The 16108-nt window shown below is 40.8% G+C and overlaps 2 protein-coding genes across 14 annotated transcripts in view; both read left to right on the top strand.

Moving 5' to 3' along the window:
• LOC101746620 (mitogen-activated protein kinase-binding protein 1) overlaps nt 1-16108 on the top strand; it is a 116604-nt gene that overhangs the window by 91052 nt on the left and 9444 nt on the right. For 6 of the 13 annotated variants that reach the window (XM_038019488.2, XM_062675408.1, XM_062675405.1 and 3 more), the window contains 8 exons: nt 239-355; nt 3836-3925; nt 4811-4935; nt 6476-6623; nt 7307-7448; nt 7796-7926; nt 8197-8323; nt 14497-14613. In XM_038019488.2, the coding sequence (XP_037875416.1) occupies nt 239-355; nt 3836-3925; nt 4811-4935; nt 6476-6623; nt 7307-7448; nt 7796-7926; nt 8197-8323; nt 14497-14613 (997 nt within the window). The remainder of the gene's footprint in view (nt 1-238; nt 356-3835; nt 3926-4810; nt 4936-6475; nt 6624-7306; nt 7449-7795; nt 7927-8196; nt 8324-14496; nt 14614-16108) is intronic. The other 7 variants (XM_062675409.1, XM_062675411.1, XM_062675414.1 and 4 more) reach the window with 4 other exon arrangements.
• On the top strand, nt 8332-14559 carry LOC134201150 (uncharacterized). Its single transcript, XM_062675416.1, has one exon. It carries the CDS (start codon nt 9609-9611, stop codon nt 12480-12482), a length of 2874 nt encoding a protein of 957 aa, XP_062531400.1. The 5' UTR covers nt 8332-9608; the 3' UTR covers nt 12483-14559.

The following is a 16108-nucleotide window of genomic DNA, read 5'->3' on the forward strand; positions in this document are numbered from 1 at the left end:
TTTATTAACTGTTACCATGTGCTTATTTTTTATTCTTTTTATTTTATTAATTATAATTTACATGTGGATGATTCAAATTTTGTTCTCAACTTATTTGGAGAGAGTTTCCGAAAAATATTAACTACCTACCTAGCGACCTCTCCAAACCTATCATTAATGAATAAAGAGCTAAAATTTGAATCGTCTTACGGTTTTTTTTGTTTTCTTTTTCATTATGGTTGTGGTCGTTTCGCACTAGCGCCCGAAGTCGCTCAATTTATCGCAGCTGCCGCGCGTGGAGGCGCTCTTCCGCGATTTCGATGCAACAATGAGAAAGACCCATGATATTCTATGTATATCGCCGAGATTCGAAAAGGTTATTTTGCGAAGATTGCCTATTATTTTTCTTATGTTTGTTATGTTGTCAGCTTTGTTATGTCGGCCATCTTGTCGTGCACGTCGCCATCTTGTTTTGCAGCTGTCAAAACGTATTTCATGATTCATTTTCGTCACGTTCGCTGAGTTATGTGGTCATGTTTAGTCCATAAAGTGCTTAGATCTACGCTTGGCTATAATACATTCACACTGGTTATCAGAAGATACCATTGAATGCTCCTCCATGGTACTGAAATATTAGCGAATAAAAACAAAGTTGATCGAGTTTCATAAATGATATTCTATTCATATGATTTACAATCAATCATTAGATCGAGGGGTGAAATATGTGGGACAAGAGACATTATAGGTCATAGCTGAGTTTATAACAGTAAATTCACAATGATACTAAAGTTACATGAAATAATAATAAAGCATAATTTATACAATGAAATATTAATATAATTTACTAGATCTCCCAGTGAAATTCGTATCACTTACATAATATGCATTCCTGATGTTTGAATGACCAACTTGTCATGTCAATGTGAGAGGAGTAGATTGACTGTTTTTGTTGACCATGGCTGCCAGAGTATCAGAACGGACACTAAAGGATATAGACAGAAGTAATTGTGTTGAGATTTAGAAAGACGCATGTGAAAAACAAACGTTATTTTGTTTATTTGACAGCTTAAATGCATGGCTTTTGCTTTTTTTTTATTTAATCCTTGTATATAGCGGGTGTAGAGATTTGCTGATTGGAAAAACGATCTGGAAAATGAGTCCGGTCCTTTTATTGCTTATCCGGGTCGAAGAGCTCGCTAAACCGTTACCGGTGCCCGATGATATCAACAATGATTTTAAACAGTGGGCAGCGGCTTCGCTCTGCCCCTGGTGTTGTTGACTCACCATCAGGTGGGCCGTCTATTTGTCTGTCTACAAGGGTAATAAAATTAAAAAAAAACGTTAATGCCGCCCTCCACCTCGAGACATGAGTTCTAAGGTCTCAAGCACGGAATAGTTAAATAAGGTTGGAAAGGCCTTTGCTCTAATTTTGTATTAGAACCAGTGTCGCCGCTTCATCCCCACTATTTTAATTTCTACACATACACGTACTGTGATTACAAGTATTTCGCACACAACAAAAACACCCACACATAAATCTCAGGGCAGATATTCGTTCGCAAACTAGCACAAAACACCCGTAGGCATACACACTCACACACGCAAAAAGGCAATAAAAATGTTCATACACGCTAGTGCTTGATAAAATCGATAATCTTTGTCGATAAATTATCTGATGAATGAATGGAGAAAATGAAACATGGAATAAATATTGAAAAAAAAAAACTATTTTACTTTTATTAATTACAAATAGTCGCTGTCCCTGGAATAAAACGTATTTGTTAAGCAGTTGGCGCTTGCTATTAATTGCGAATGAATTTTTCAAAATTAAGTGTATTCTGATTTTTTTATGGTAAAATCATTTTCAGTAAAATGTTTAGAGTAGTAGTAGTAAATAGTACTCGTCTTTGTCTCCAGTTTCCTCTACCTGTCACGTCAATCCATTGTTCGCTGGCGTTAGGTTCTTTAGGAAACCTAAAATTTTTAATTAACTGCATAAGTCAAATAGCATTTTACTTAGATTTTAATACGTCTAAGACAATATAGTAAATACCCGTAAATGAGAGGTCTACATGTCCCTTTATATTATACCTTCACATTAATTCAATGATAATAATTCAATAATAATAATACATATTTATTTTACTCAAAATACGTCTCACTAAGAATATACTAGGTATCATTAATTAAATATAAAATAATGCAAAAAATATCCATGTCAAATATAAATATAGTCGAGAATTCTGTCAATGATTTTATTTCATCACATGGTCACCTCACTATCGACAACTGCACCACGGCCAATCAGGGCAAACGCCGAAATTTCAAAGATTGAAGTGTAGAGAACGCAATGCATGTAGTACATTGAAAGCTGACTTGGTCATTGCGTTCATTGGGCGAGTACACATCGCGCAATGTATGCTATTTATAACTTGCTGCAATAATATTGTTAATGTTTGGAATTTCATAATGCTCAGTATATTTTTATGTTTTAGACAAATAATATTGTAATTAAATGGTAATTTCGACTTACCGATCGAAAGATATACCTCCTCGCTCAATACTTGATAATTGATTGATAATTGATAATAGGTCTGATTTTTTGTTTTACAAGTTATAATTGCACAACACGGCACTATAAAGCGGAGATCTGTTGGCTAAAGTAGTCCGAAGCGCACTAAACGCGGTGAATGAAAGAATCGGTCGAGTTATGTTTGTACAAACATAACAGTGGCACGCTTGCCCCGCCTACATTACCATTCCAACTTTATTTATCTATTCCGTGGTCTCAAGCATAGTTACAACGGCTGCCTCGCCCTTCAAACCGAAACGCATTACTGCTTCACGGCAGAAATAGACAGATAGTGGTACCTACCCGCGCTTACAATACATCCTACCACCAGTAACTGAACTAGAATTTTTGCTGGTTTGAATTTTATGTTGAATTCGTTCGTAAACATTTAATAAGTGTATTTTATTACAAAAATTGGTACCCACCTGCGGGATTTGAACCACGGCACAGTCGCGCGATACGAACCCACCGGCCGTCTTATCCTTTAGGCCACGACGACTTTCAAAACATTAACAAGCTTTCAAACTTAGTTAAAAGTTTATGGGATACCATAATCATATTTAATGTATAAAATAACATTTTTTCAAAGGCTTCGTTCGCTTTGTACAGTCAAAACTAATTTCTAATTTAATCTTCTAATTAATAATTATATTTCAAATGTACAAACACAATGTAAATATTTACAATTCTATAAGTATTTTTTTGATACGATTCATTCGCTTATCAAACTGTTGCAGGGTTATTACGTATATTCGGGAATCGCTTCGAATCTGCTTGTGTATAGAAAAGTAATGATATTATATATATATATATGTATTCCATTTTTATTTTATTATAATTGTTGTGGTGACAAATTAATATTACTTACTAGCTGACCCGGCAGACTTCGTAGTGCCTCAATCGATAAATAAAAGGACTAAGCTTTTGTATAAAATAAACATAAAACAAACAAAAAGAATCCGTCCGACGGGGGACACATCAAAGAGAAAACAAAATTGTTATTTTTATTTAATTCCGAGCATTTTCATATTTACCTACCTTTTAAACCTTCTCTGGACTTACACAAATAATTCAAGACCAAAATTGGACAAATCGGTCCAGCCGTTTTCGAGTTTTAGCGAGACTAACGAACAGCAATTTATTTATATATATACCTATATATTACTTATTTTCTTTTTGTGTTAGTAATTTTTTATAGTCATGTTTGTATTTTTTGTGTTATTTTTTTTGCTGTTTTTTTTTGTTTGTTTTATTATACTTAGATATTTATTTATTTTCAATTAGGTTACGATTAACATTTCGAAGACCAGTGCACAGGATGGTCGTGTGAGGCATCACACGGACGACTCTTCCCTTGGCAGTTTTAAATACGAGGTTTTTTTTATTTTTTGTTAATTTTTTTGCTATTAACCTGCTTTTTTTAATAACTACACAGTATTTTAAATAAATATAATATAATAATGATACAAAATATTCCGGAATGTTTGAATACAATGAAATGCATTTATATCCTATCTCCAGGGGCGTCTTAAACTAGGATGGGGCCCTTGGGCACACAAGAATTTGAGGCCCTTTTGGAAAGTAAAAAAAGCGAATTATAATAAAAAAAATTTACTGAGTATGACCATTTATTATAGGTAATCAAATACAGTATGACATAATATGTCATTAGAATGCTGCTGGTTTTTTGGTTACGATTTCGATAACGGTTTTTTTCGGGATGTCTGTTGAGCAAAATCTTCTATTATAGGCATAGTATATGCCTTGTAAATACCTTCTGATTACTGATTTGTGAAAAAAGTGTAATGTGCCCGACAAAAATGTTTTGAGAATAAGCGTGTGAGATAAATTTTCAGTCTTTCGGGGCCCCCTGAGAATGGGGGCCCTGGGCACGGCCCCCGTGTGCCCTTATGGTAAAGACGGTATTGCCTATCTCTCTCACTCAGTCATGCTCTATATCTGTCATTGATCCGTACATTCTGTTCCTACTTACCTATATGGATGTTATTAACCGTGAATGTGTGTTTGTTTGTTTGTTTGTCTGTTATTCAATCAGGGCAATTAATGATTGCTTAACTAAAAAAATTAAGAAAACGAGTTTAATACTTTGAACAATTTCTAAACGTGTATTCAGTAAGTTTACAAATTAAAATTTTTAAAATAAAAAAAAATAGTTTTAATTTTGGTTCGAGTAAGGCTTAGTTAGAAAAGTACTTTCGTCTCTTTTAAAATAACCTCAAACGACCTTACGTGTTCCAGGATCAAGAGTCGACGGAGCACGACGGTGACGTGGAGGACATCTCGGACGGCGAGAGGACCTCGTCTTCGGAGAGGGCGTCCCGGCCTACTTACTACCCCGGCAATAACGACGACGACACCCCGGGGTGAGTCGAGAGGCGATCTTCTGTAGAGACGAGCGCACGTCTCGACTGACTTCCACGGATTCGATGATTGGGCAGTGTTGATAGAAGTCGTCGTGGCCTAAAGGATAAGACGTCCGATGTATTCGTGTTGAGCGGTGCACCGGTGTTCGAATCTCAGGCGGCTACCAATTTCTCTAATGAAATACGTACTCCACTAACGTTCACGATTGACTTCCACGGTGAAAGAATAACATCGTGTAATAAAATTCAAACCCGCAAAATTATAATTTGCGTAATTATTGGTGGTAGGACCTCTTGTGAGAGTAGTACGGGTAGGTACCACCACCCTGTCTATCTCTGCCGTGAAGCAGTAATGCGTTTCGGTTTGAAGGGTAGGGCAGCCCTTGTAACTATACTTGAGACCTTAGAACTCATATCTCAAGGTGGGTGGCGACATTTACGTTGTAGACGTCTATGGGCTTCAGTAACCACTTAACACCAGGTGGGCTGTGAGCTCGTCTACCTATCTAAGCAATAAAAAAAAAAACAGCCGACGGTGTATGTATATTGGGTGTTAGGAGACCGCTTCAGAAAACGAAGACAGACGATAGTACTAATGACACCCTTGACGATGGGACGGGAAAAAAATCGATCCTAAAATTAAAAAAATATATATTTTTAAAACATTTTATTAACATTATTTACGCTCCATCATGTTAGTACAGCTAAATGAAACGATAGTTTCATAAAAGATACATAACTTTACTAAAAAAAAACCCGCAATGAAATACAAAATCAAAAACAGCTGATGCTCGGGTCAACGAACGCGCGGGCGCCGCGCTGGTACCGCGCGATCGCACAAATACTTATTTATAACATTTTGTCTAAATAACTCCATCATCAAAGGTGTCATTAGTACTATCTTTCTATCTGTCTTACTTTTCGGAAGCGGTCTCCTAACACCCAGTATATATATATATAGACTCTAGCTCTATATTAGTTGTACTCGTCCGCTTCGCTGGGCATTTAAAATTAACATTATTATTTATTGTCATTATTATTAGGTTGTCCAACACTCATATAAACATTAGCCTTTTTTTTTATTGCTTAGATCGGTGGACGAGCTCATAGCCCACCTGATGTTAAGTGGTTACTGGAGCCCATAGACATCTACAACGTAGATGCCGCCACACACCTTGAGATATAAGTTCTAAGGTTTCAGTATAGTTACAACGGCTGCCCCACCCTTCAAACCGAAACGCATTACTGCTTCACGGCAGAAATGGGCAGGGTGGTGGTACCTATCCGCGCGGACTCACAAGTTGTCCTACCACCAGTAATAAGCCTATCCATTAAGTACATGTATTCTCTACATGGACCAAGTTTCAAGTCAATCGGATGCACGGTTCAGTAGTTATAACGGAACATCCGTAAAAATCACTGTAGATTTATATATTAGTATAGATAAGTCGACATGGGTCCCATATAGATCTTGGTCCGGTCGGATATCCGGTGACCAGTGGAGGATAAATATTAAAGGCCACACTACTGTCGGTTGCAGCGAGTTCATGGTGAACGCCATGGACGCTGAAGAGTTGAGGCAGTCGATTCGTCGCTCGAAGCGCTGGAAGACCGACTCCCCCCGGCTGGAGATACCACCCACCACCACCTCGCTCAGCGGCTCCGGCCACGACTCCGACGATGACGAGGTAATAATGATTTTAAGCGACTTCGATGTACTTTTCATTAACTTGTTTTTTTTAAAAGGGATTTTATGACCTGGTAACTAAGACCTTTAAGTCATATCTTATTTTTATGAAAAATGATAATATACCCGTGAGGCCTCATAAAACGTCCAACTGTGTTTATGGGTTAATTCGCTTGTCGAGTCTTTGGTCGCAAGTGACGGGTTCGACGAGGACGGTGACCTGTGCTTGTGGTACCTAAAACCGCCGTTAATGGATCTGGAGGATCTGTAATGACGTGCTTAGGGCAACTCTGGTGCAATACTCGGGGAACTTTGCTGCCCATATTCCGGTGACCCTCTCAGTCGCCCCATCCGACCCCCCGGGGAGAGATGGGGGGGAATTTTCTAGGCGGTCACACAGAGCCATTTACCGTGCGCATCTAACAAAACCTGTCTGAATTGTACTATGTGTGACGTAATTTGATGTCAAACTTTCCATATATATTCCGGAATAACCATAAATCATATATTAGTCTATAACACCAATAATAGTTACATACCGTATGTAAGTTGTAACGTAACTTCATTTCATTTAATTTGACTCCATGTTATCATTTTTCATAAAAATAAGAATATAAATTAAAGTAAGACATGACCTAAAGATCTTAGTCACCAGGTCAAAAAAAAAAGTTTTGTGTCCGGCAGGTGTCCACCCCGTCCGGCGACAACGCGGACCGGAACCCTCTGTCGGCGTCCTGCGAGTCGCTGCCCCGCGCCGCCCTGCGCGAGACCTACGTGCGCGCCGCCTTCGACAGCCTGGGGGGGACCGACGCCGCGCCCGGCGCAGGTCCGTGCCACCCCCTCCCCTTCACGGCCTAAACAGCTTGAAACCAGCTCTAAGCGGTAGATCGACTATGCCCTTTAGACTGATTTACTGGTGGTAGGACCTCCTGTGATTACGCGCGGGTAGGTACCACCACCCCGCCTATTTCTGCCGTGAACCCGTTGTACTGAGACCTTTGAATTAATATCTCAAGGTGGGTGGCGGCATTTACGTTGTAGATGTCTATGGGCTCCGCTAACCACTTAACACCAGGTGGGCCGTGAGATCGTCTGCCCATCTAAGCAATAAAAAAAATCCTCGAGCGAGAGTAACCGTTATCAGTGAATAAGGATGTCCCTTGTGTTCGTCAGGACACAACTCACTGTCGTCGCAGCACCGCGCGCCCACGGTGTCTCGCAACAAGCTCCTGGACCCGGAGGCTGCGAGGAAACGAGAGGAACTCAACAGAAGGATACTGGAGACCAGGAGGCAGCTGGAGAATGTGAGTCCTTTTTATTATTTCAGTGAATACGGCTCGTTGGTGTGTGGCAATCGTCAGCAAAGCCGCAGAGAAGCAGCTACCCTCAAAACTTTCAAAGCATCCGATAAATGTAGGTTTGCCTTGATTTGAGTCGATAGGACGTTCAGTGAGTCAGGGGACACGGGGGGACCTGACCCCCCCCCGACCCCCACTGGAGGGCCGACCACCCCCGCGACACCACTACACGTACATCGACTAGTACATTGCCTAAGCTCCTCCCTCTCCCTGCAGGTCGCGTTCAGATCGAACCTGAAGTCCAGCCAGTCCACGACGGACCTCTCCTACATCCCCGAGAAGGACAACGCGCGCAGGTCGCGACCCATGTCCATGGCCGTGCCAAGCAACACTCGACCTTACGGTAAACGATTAGTACATATATTCTCTTGTCACGTGTTTGAAAAAAATTAAAATGATTAATAGAAGAGGAGTATTATAGATAATAAACACTCAGGCATAGAACAAAAAAAAATGTTTAAAATGTTTTCCCGTTGCGGGAATCGAACCCGCGACCTTCAGCGCGTCAGTCAGATGCGCTAACCGCTGCACCACCGAGTCAGTAACGTTTCATAACTGATTAGAAATAATTCGATAGATCGCAGTGTAAATGGCGCGTTGCGATATGCCAATATCGAAAAAATATGCGACAATAAATTTTAATGCCCTTGTGATTCTTAAAAGGATATATTTTTTGATGATATTTCCTCAAATTTATACTCCCGATGTTTGATTTAAAATCTTTTTAACTTAAGCTATGAGAGCTTTCGTGTGATAGCCTAAGCTTAGGGTAATTTTACGGTATGACACTAATGGATAGTACAATATTTTATTATAGGAAACTTGTTTTGGGCCAATTTTGCAAGCTATATCTTAATCTCTATAATAATTGAAGCGATTGTTTTCACTTGGAAATGTTCTATCAGCCCGTATTATTTGTTTATTAGTTCAAATCGTGACATATACGATGTTAAGTAACAACATTAACACGTCAAATTTATGTACTAACAAAAGTAACTAATTTCAAAATCGATTTCCCCTTAAAACGCTAACCAGGACTCGCCAATGCATTCCCGGAGGAAACTTTCGATAGTTTAAACTCGAATTACTTTGACAGCCTTAATCCTTGTCAGAATCCTATTCAGGATTACAGAAATAAGAATCTTTACGCCATACCGGCGAATCTGAACCACAGACTCCCGGAGTATAACGAAACTCCCCCATATGTACCACCACATTCGAACATCCACCCGATATCGAGCGATAAAAGACATTTGAACTTCATTCCCTATTCGAAACCGGTTTTCAAAGAGCAAACCCAACAGAAGCCTTCAGCGTTCACGGTGGACACGAAACCGGTTCAATCGAGGGTTTTCAACCGACTCTTCCCGGATAAAGAACCGCCTAAGGTTCCGCCTAGGAATTTCCACCTGAACCTAACGAAACCGGAGGAGAAACCTCCGCAGAAGTCACTAAAGCCAAACGCCAGGAGCATCTTCAAGAACTACAAGTCTTGTCCGGTCTCGCCAGTCTCTGAGGAGTGCAAATGGGCTGATAAAGTCGCCCAAAACGCCAAATGCGAAGGAAAAACTCACGAGACTAACTCTTTAGATCCGAAAAAGAGGAATTCTTTAAGCTTCTTCATCGGCATGGAAGTTAACAGCGGGAAAAGTGTCGTTGATACAATTAAAACCAACACAGAGAAAATGATAGCAGAAATTACGGAAAAATACGGAGATCTAGATGAGTTCACTCCCGGCGATAGGAGTGATCTGGATTTGAAACCGACTAGAGGAGAAAGAGACGACGGAAACTTCTCCTCGGACTCGCTGGAAGACTGCAGCTTGAGCCAAGACGCGAGCTGCAAGAACAAATTGTTTTCGAAGAAAGTCTGTAAAAAACACAATAAGAATCAACCCAGACGGGCCGTGTCCGATTATGAGATATACGGGGCATACGAGAAACCAGCCGTGCCCGCGAAACCCGCGAATATCGGGCAAAAAAGCTCGACTTTGCCAAGAAATATGCCGTCAAACCTCGACGAAGCCGAGGAGAACAATGCTGAATACATTTATAGATGCCAGAGCGTCTTAACGAAACGCTGCGTGACTAGATCCAATGAGTCGGTTTTGAGCGATAACTCCAATTGCTCGAGTGTCTCAAATGAGGTCTTTCTCAAATACGGAAACGAGGTTGCGTTCCAGCAAGCCAAATATGACAGCAGATACAATCTGGACGGCTCACAGAATTGTTCCTACGAAAATGTCAACGATGAGTATTTGGATCGACACAGACACAGCAGCGCCAGTTTCTTCTTAAACCAGAAGAAGTACATGAAATCCAGCTGCAGTCAGGAGTCTATATTGTCGGACGAAATGTATTTGGACAATGACAATCAACTGTCAAGGACGAATTGTAATTCGCTTGAAAGTGTCCTGTCTGACGACTCTGATTGTACCAAGAGCGCTCCACTGGAGATGCTGTTCGAAGGTGCCAGACCTAAGAGGCCAATGAAGGGCCAAGCCATACCCCGCAACAGTAAAAGCTGTTACGAATTCGACCACGCTTCGAAGAGCTACGGTTGCAGCCCGAATAATGCGCCCCAATTCGGCAGCTACATGATCAATAACTACATGGAAGTCAGTCCCAATTACCAAACCCCGAAGAGTCCAATAGGAAACATTAGCGTGCCGACCAATAAAGTTTATGGATTCAATGTGGACGCCGAGATATCAGGGCACAAGACGATAACTAGGTCTAAGAGTCTGTACGATTCGGGCAGTAAACAACCGCCGGTAGCTAAAAACATCGCTTACTATTTCGATGGTAGTAATGTCCAGCAGTACACGAAAGAAAAGAAGCCGCCCGATGAGATACCGAGGTTGAACAAGTCTGAATATATGTCAAATAAAACGAAATCCCTGCAGCCGAATTTCGCTGAAAAACAAAAATACAAAAGCGATTTATCCGCTTGCGAACAGAATACTATGATCAAATCGAAGAGTTGCAGCTTCGAAGTGGTTTTAGAGCCGGCTTCCAAACCTAATCCCCTGAAGAGCTTAATGGAGAAACGCAATTCGCACGTTCAGAAGAATCTGGAGAAATTCGAGGAGCAGATTCGCAAAAATACACAGAGCAAAACGACGAAGAACCAAATGAACAAAGACAAAGCGAACGGCTCAAAAAATAACAACGCCACCAAAAGCTTGGAGCGGGGTTCTGGACAGAAAAACAACAGTAAAATCACTATGGAATTCGTGCCCCACAAGCCGCCGAAACCGATCAAAAGAACCTCGTCAGTTAAAATGAATAACAGATTGAAGGCAGGGCTGGATAAACAGGGACTAGTCTCTTCCATATCGTCGCAGTACAAAGCAAAGTTAGATGGCCTTCATAACAAGAACTACATGGCCCACAAAAGGCAGGAAGACAAGAACTCCAACAACAACATAGACTCGAGTGAGAACCCCGAGAAAACCATAGAGGTTTTTGTTAAAGAGAAAGACGTCAATGAGAATAAATCAGAGATTCAGATGGACAGTCTAGAAGTTTACAGCCTGCAAAGAATGAAAGAAGTTAGCATGGATTCGCTAGACGTTTTAGAAGAATTCACAAAAGATTCATTAGACTATTACGCGGAGCAAGACAGTAAATTTTCCTTCGGAAAATCTATAAAAGACCAGATAAATTTGAAAATAGCTAGGAGTGATCGTGAAGCGCCATGTCACAGTCGACAGGCGGACGCCAAAGAAAACATAGCGCCGCCAGACGACGAAATAAAAAAATACAAGTACATCGAAAGAAAACTCGAGATAATCAACAAACTAGTTGAAATGGAAGAGCGGAAGATACTGCAGGAGAAAATATTGAAAGAATGGCGCATGAGACCACTGAAAGCTAACATAAACGACGGTACAGGTGTCGTTAAAGTGTTATCCAGAAAATTCGAGAAGTTAGCTACAAAACAATCAGCTAATTTCGCTTCGTTAACATTAGAAGAAGCGGACACGGATACAGAGAACAGCGAGAACAAGGAAATTAAACGTAATCTGAGCTTGCCCGATATTTTGGATACGGACCACATAAGCTTGGTTACCGCGGAAGGCGTAGACTCCGGTAAAGACAACGATTCGATGAACTTCCCTTACGAACAACCATTAAACAACACAGTACGAACAGATGCTCCGAAATCCTTGAAGCAACGGGTTTACAACGAAACGATAATACCGAAAACTGACGTTCATATAGACAGCGAAAACTATGAATCATCCACGACAAGCTCGAGCTGCACCAACTCCCCAAAAAGACTGTCTTTCTATGGTTTCAATAGACCCAAAATACCGCTACGGAGAATCTTGCGAGCGCCAACTCCTCGACTCTGTCTAGAAACCAGGGCCTTACCGATGAGGCCCTTTTTGAATTCGGGGTGTGGCGTAAGGAATTCGGTTCTCTTTAAAAAAGTTTCCACACCGGTTATGCCTGCGAAATTCACACCTATGCCAGGTCGGAGTGCATGTTCATAACTACTATTAATGTTGTGAATCATTTTATTTGCGATTCTTGGTTTTCTTGAAACTGTGATGAATCGTTAAGACTGCTAAATATACTTTAGATTTTATTTCATAGCCTTTGTCAATGTCTCCGTTCGAAAATTAGATATTAACTTTCTGTTGTATTGCGTAATGCAATGCAAAAATTTGGAGCTACAGATGTACATCGAATTCTTTTAAAGCAATATTCGATAAATGTCATCTTTCATTGTTATTAACTCACTGCCTCTTCATGATTCGTCACAGAAAGCTTTTTGTAAACATTTTTGTGTATTTTTATCCAGCATGCGTTTTGAATTATCTTAGCGTTTTTCAATAAAAAATATTGCATGATTTTAACTTAGAATCGCATGCCTATGCAATGTTGTGTGAGAGCTATATTTATCGACATAGAACCGAAAATATATAGAAACGGCATTTCAAAACGATTTTGTTTAAAAAAATGGGAAGTGAAAAATAATTAAGGAATTATTACCGAGGCTTGGGGCTACCTAATTATGTTAAAATTAATTTGATTAACTTAAAATGTGTTCACATATTTGAGTCGACTATTATCAAAGCCGGCAATCTGACTTTTGGATAATTATTGGTAAATCAGAAAAACGAATTATTGACTTTGTATTCCATTGGCAGTCACAAAACTCTTCGGAACGACATCTTAGATAAATAACAGGTTAACTATTAACCTTTATTTAATGCAGGTTTTGAACCGTATTCTTTGAAGGAGACGATTATATTCAAATCAATCTGTATTGACATATCAATAACATTTTTTTTTCCAAATGCACAGATTGCCACCTTTGATAATAGACGACTCATTTTAAAGACCTGAGAATGAACAACCCGAATCAAAGGTAATCTGTTATTGACTATGCAAAAATCTATAAGTATTAATTGTAAATTTGCAATAAGAATTTTTTTTGATGAGACATCCGACAAATTCTTTTATTATATGGTATATATACCAGTCACACACACATACACGCGAAGGAATAAAACTAAGAAAAATTAGTTTCGGTGTGCTTAGTGCGAGCTTTTTCAAATTTGTATGGAGTTGGAACAGCTTCCCTTCGTTTGCCGCTAGGGGCGCTGTTCCAACTCCATACAAAATTGAGTTAACTTTTACGCGATCGAGAACGTTAAAAAACTCGCACTAAGCATGCGTGCACCATAATAGAATTATTAGAGGTGTAACCGATCTTTTTGAATATTTGTCGAAAGTTTGATTAAATCAGAAAACGCTTGGCCCTCGTACTCAAGCTAAAAGGGCTATAGAAATCACGCGATATCGATTATCAAATGTATCGATATATAGGTTCTCTTAAATTAGTGTGAGAGGCAGCGACTTCGCTGTGCTGTGCCGGGATTGCTGACTTCCATTACCACTCGCTATCTTCATTGACTTTTGTTAAGCCTTTGAGCGCGAAACGTCGATAGACCAATTCTCTATTAATGTGTATAAAGTACGTAGCGTCGGAATACCGACTATTGCGCAGTTTGATTATAGTTATTAGGTATCGACCTGTACGGACGTGTCTTAGCGACATTAACGTTTTTAATAAGTTAATATTAATATTTATAAACGACCATTTAAAAATTATTTTGCTGGGAATTTAGTTTTTATGTTACTGATGGTAGGACCTCTTGTGAGTCCGCACGGGTAGGTACCACCACCCTGCCAATTTCTGTCGTGAAACAGTAATGCGTTTCGGTTTGAAGGGTGGGGTAGCCGTTGTAACTATACTGAGACCTTAGAACTTATATCTCAAGGTGGGTGGCGGCATTTACGTAGTAGATTTCTGTGGGCCCCAGTAACCACTTAACACCAGGTGGGCTGTAAGCTCGTTCACCCATCTAAACAATAAAAAATATATATTAGGTACCTTTTTCCATACAATGTCCTTTAGAAATTTATGGAAAATACGTGAAATTAAGCTGAGCATTAAAAGGTTTATTAATGCACGACTAAACGCTAATGTTACGACAGCTGGTCGCAACTATTTGTCGGCATCGGACCGCGAGGAGGAGGGGACCGGTATGAGGAGGGCGATATCTCTGTCGGACCTCGCCGCCAAGCCGATGCCGGCTCCCAGGACGCCGCAAGGTGGGTTCGGTGGCGGCACGAAAATGTATAAAGGTGGCGGAATTTTTCTATGGGTTTCAATGTAACAAATGCTAGTAATCTATTTAGCTAATTCGTCCTTCGAATGTAGTTGGATTGGGCGGTCGCCGTGTCGCGCAGAAGTATACGATTGGTTGGGTGCTTATCTACTGTGGTATCATCATCATTCTCCTGCCCTTCTCCCAGTAACCTGGGGTCGGCGCAATATGTTTTCTCCTTCCATACTCTTCTATCATATACCATTTCTTCTTAGGTCTACGTCTTCCTGTATATCCTTCCACATTCATAGCTAACACTCTTACCAACATCATTTTCATTTCGTCTCATCACATGTCCATACCATTCACTATGGTATATTAACGGTAAAAGGAGCCCCATAGAGAGAGTCCACTGAGGTACTCGCTGGATCTTCTCAGTGGGTCGCGCAGTAGATTCAGTAAAGCACTGCTCTTGCTAGAGCTAGTGTTAGCAAATTCTCGCGTGTTGAGCCCGTGAGCTCCCCTACCCGTCCGCGCTTATCTGGAATACCCCTTAAGTCTACCAGCGAATGATTAGGTAAAAGATAATAGCTCTTATCCACGTGTTCTAAAAATAATTCTTCTTCTTCTTTCTTTCCTATTACCCTCTGCTGGGGTGTAGGGCTCGAATCAAATCCTTCCATTTACATCGGTCTTGGGCGGTCCGTTCTAGCTCCTCTCAGGTCATGCCCAAGACGCCCAGCTCTTACTCCACCGGTCATCGTACTCGTCGAACCCGTCGCTTGCCACGAAGGGTTCGACCAGTAAATTAACCCACTGACACAGCCCACTCAGTTTCTCGCCGGATCTTCTCAGTGGGTGGCGTTTCCGATCTGGTGGTAGATTCTGCGAAGCACGAATCTTGCTAGGGTTCGGGTTAGCAGCGTCGTCAGGTTTGAGCCCCGTGAGCTCCCCTACTAGTCAAGATTACGTTGAAATAGCCTCTTAAGGTTATCAGCTTAGGCAGAAAAAAAACCCTGCTCCACCGAGCGACGCCAAGTTGTTCTGGGACGGCCTCTCTTCTTCTCTAAAAGCTATAGTTTGATAATATCTTGCCCATACCGCATTGCTCAATCTGTGCGAAGAGATCCACATGGTGCTGGCTGTGGGCTCCGATAACCAGTACAAGAGTGAAGATGAAAGCAAAAATAAATTCGAATGGGAATGCTGATTATTGTAACCGATAACCAACTAAGCAAGGATAGTGATGCAAGAAAACAAATACGAAAGGGGATGCTAATTGCTCTAACAGCAATAGCTGAAGACTATACATGGATGAGCTAGCCTTCAGTCATCGTTCTCGCCGAACCCGTAGTCTGCGACGAAGGGCTCGACGTGTAAATTAACCCACAGACGCAGCCCACTGAGTTTCTCGCCGGATCTCTCAGTGGGTCGCGTTTCCGATGCGGTGGTAGATTCTGCGAAGCATTGTTCTTGCTTGGTTGGTTTGTTCGCAAGGA

This window comes from Bombyx mori, chromosome 23, assembly GCF_030269925.1.
Source record: "Bombyx mori chromosome 23, ASM3026992v2".
NCBI lineage: Eukaryota > Metazoa > Arthropoda > Insecta > Lepidoptera > Bombycidae > Bombyx > Bombyx mori.